This window comes from Aplysia californica, unplaced genomic scaffold (assembly GCF_000002075.1).
Source record: "Aplysia californica isolate F4 #8 unplaced genomic scaffold, AplCal3.0 scaffold01153, whole genome shotgun sequence".
Lineage (NCBI taxonomy): Eukaryota > Metazoa > Mollusca > Gastropoda > Aplysiida > Aplysiidae > Aplysia > Aplysia californica.
The window spans coordinates 118,450-120,155 of NW_004798423.1; the positions used below are offsets into that span (position 1 = coordinate 118,450).

The window sequence follows — 1,706 nt, forward strand, 5'->3', positions numbered from 1 at the left end:
TATATATACACATGGAAACACACACAAGCACAAACAAAAACACACAAACAAACACACACATACACACAATAAACACACACACACACACACACACTCACACTCAATTAAACACACACTCACTCACACGACACACACGCGCGCGCGCGTAGTACTTATTTGCCAATGTGACGAAGTGACCATTTCATTGTGGTTTAACGACTGGCCAAGATGTTTCACAAGTCACTCCTGGCCCAGCAGGGGGAGAAGGAGTGCGCCAAGCTTCACAGTGTTGTGAACGTCAGCTACAGCCCCACTTAACCCTCTCCGTACGCCTGGGGTCATTTTGTACCCTCAGGGGTTGTATGTATTCTTCACATTTAAGAATACTTCAAGAGCGAAGATCTCTTTGAAACTTTCAGTACTTCTCAAAAAAATCATTTTGACAGACTGCTATGCAAAGCGTACGGATCGGATTAACGAGTAAATTTCCTCTTTGGAAAGTGGTGGCACAGAGCTCCCCACGTCGTAAGGATATGATTGTAAACCACGACGCTTTGATAGGGTTAAGGGGTGATTACACGTACAGTTAAAACTGACAGTTTCCCCCCACCTTCTTTGGCACATACAGTAAAAACTGACAGGGTCTGTTTTCCCTCTTCCTCTTTGTGGTACGAAAATAATGCATCATATTATATTATAATATCGAATTCGGTATCGGTGTATCAAAATTAGCTAAATGACTCACGGATGATTCATTTCCTTGCCGGATGTTGAAGATAAAATAAAACACCCCAGAAATATTTTTCATCAGGATTGCATTACTTATTTCCATGTCTTATCACAAACAGGACAAACAGCTGTTAGTTTTAGCTGAACATGTAATACCCCCTTAACACCTCCACTGGTTTTTATCTTTGGGTAAATTACTCTTTTCACCTTTATATATATCTACCTTCTAATGTACACCCCCACTACTCCACCCTCTCCAACAGACGCAGACAGTTTCTACATACCTCATCATAGCACACCGCTGAAGATTCAAGATATCGTGATTCCCCTGTGGACAATTATTGGAAAGCAATAATGAAGGTTTGTTGTTGTTGCTACTGCTGTTGTTATTGTTGCTGTTGTTGCTGTTGTTGTTTTTAATGTTGTGTTGTTATTGTTGTTGTTGGGTTTTTTTTGTTATTGCTGTTGCTGTGATGTTTTTGTTGTTTTGTTGTTGTTCTTGTTGTTGTTGCTGTTTTTGTTGTGTTACTATTTTTGTTGTTTTTGTTGTTGTTGTTGTTATTATTGTTGTTGTTGTTATTGTTGTGGTTGTTGAACATTTAGATATTGTCTGTAAGCAAGAATAGCGAAAAAAAAAAGTTGGATATTTAACAATTTATTGTAACTTTCACTTTACTCCTGACCACAATTGTGTTCTCGGTGTCTCTGCTGACTTGTCTTTTTAAAAAATAGATTGCTGGAGACAGAGTCTGCGATTGGCATACCATCAACAGTACTCACCACGCTTTCTTTCTGTCCCCAAATAATCAAAATTTCCAAACTTTCTCCCGGCAAGGGATGGAATACAGAAACATCTTGAAGTGAACTTGGTTTATTATAAATTATTAACAATAATTGTCCTTTCAAAAGCCTTATTCAGAAACTCTTTAAAGTCCTCTTTGGATACGTAATGATACTACTACTACTACTACTACTACTACTACTACTACTACTACTAT

The 1,706-nt window shown here is 38.3% G+C and overlaps 1 protein-coding gene across 1 annotated transcript in view; it reads left to right on the forward strand.

The window, feature by feature from the left end:
- The first annotated feature begins 207 nt into the window (after nucleotides 1-207).
- LOC101860299 (NXPE family member 3) overlaps nucleotides 208-1,706 on the forward strand; it is a 15,779-nt gene continuing 14,280 nt past the window's right edge. The window contains exon 1 of the mRNA XM_035973344.1: nucleotides 208-276. Within this exon, the coding sequence (XP_035829237.1) occupies nucleotides 208-276 (69 nt within the window). The remainder of the gene's footprint in view (nucleotides 277-1,706) is intronic.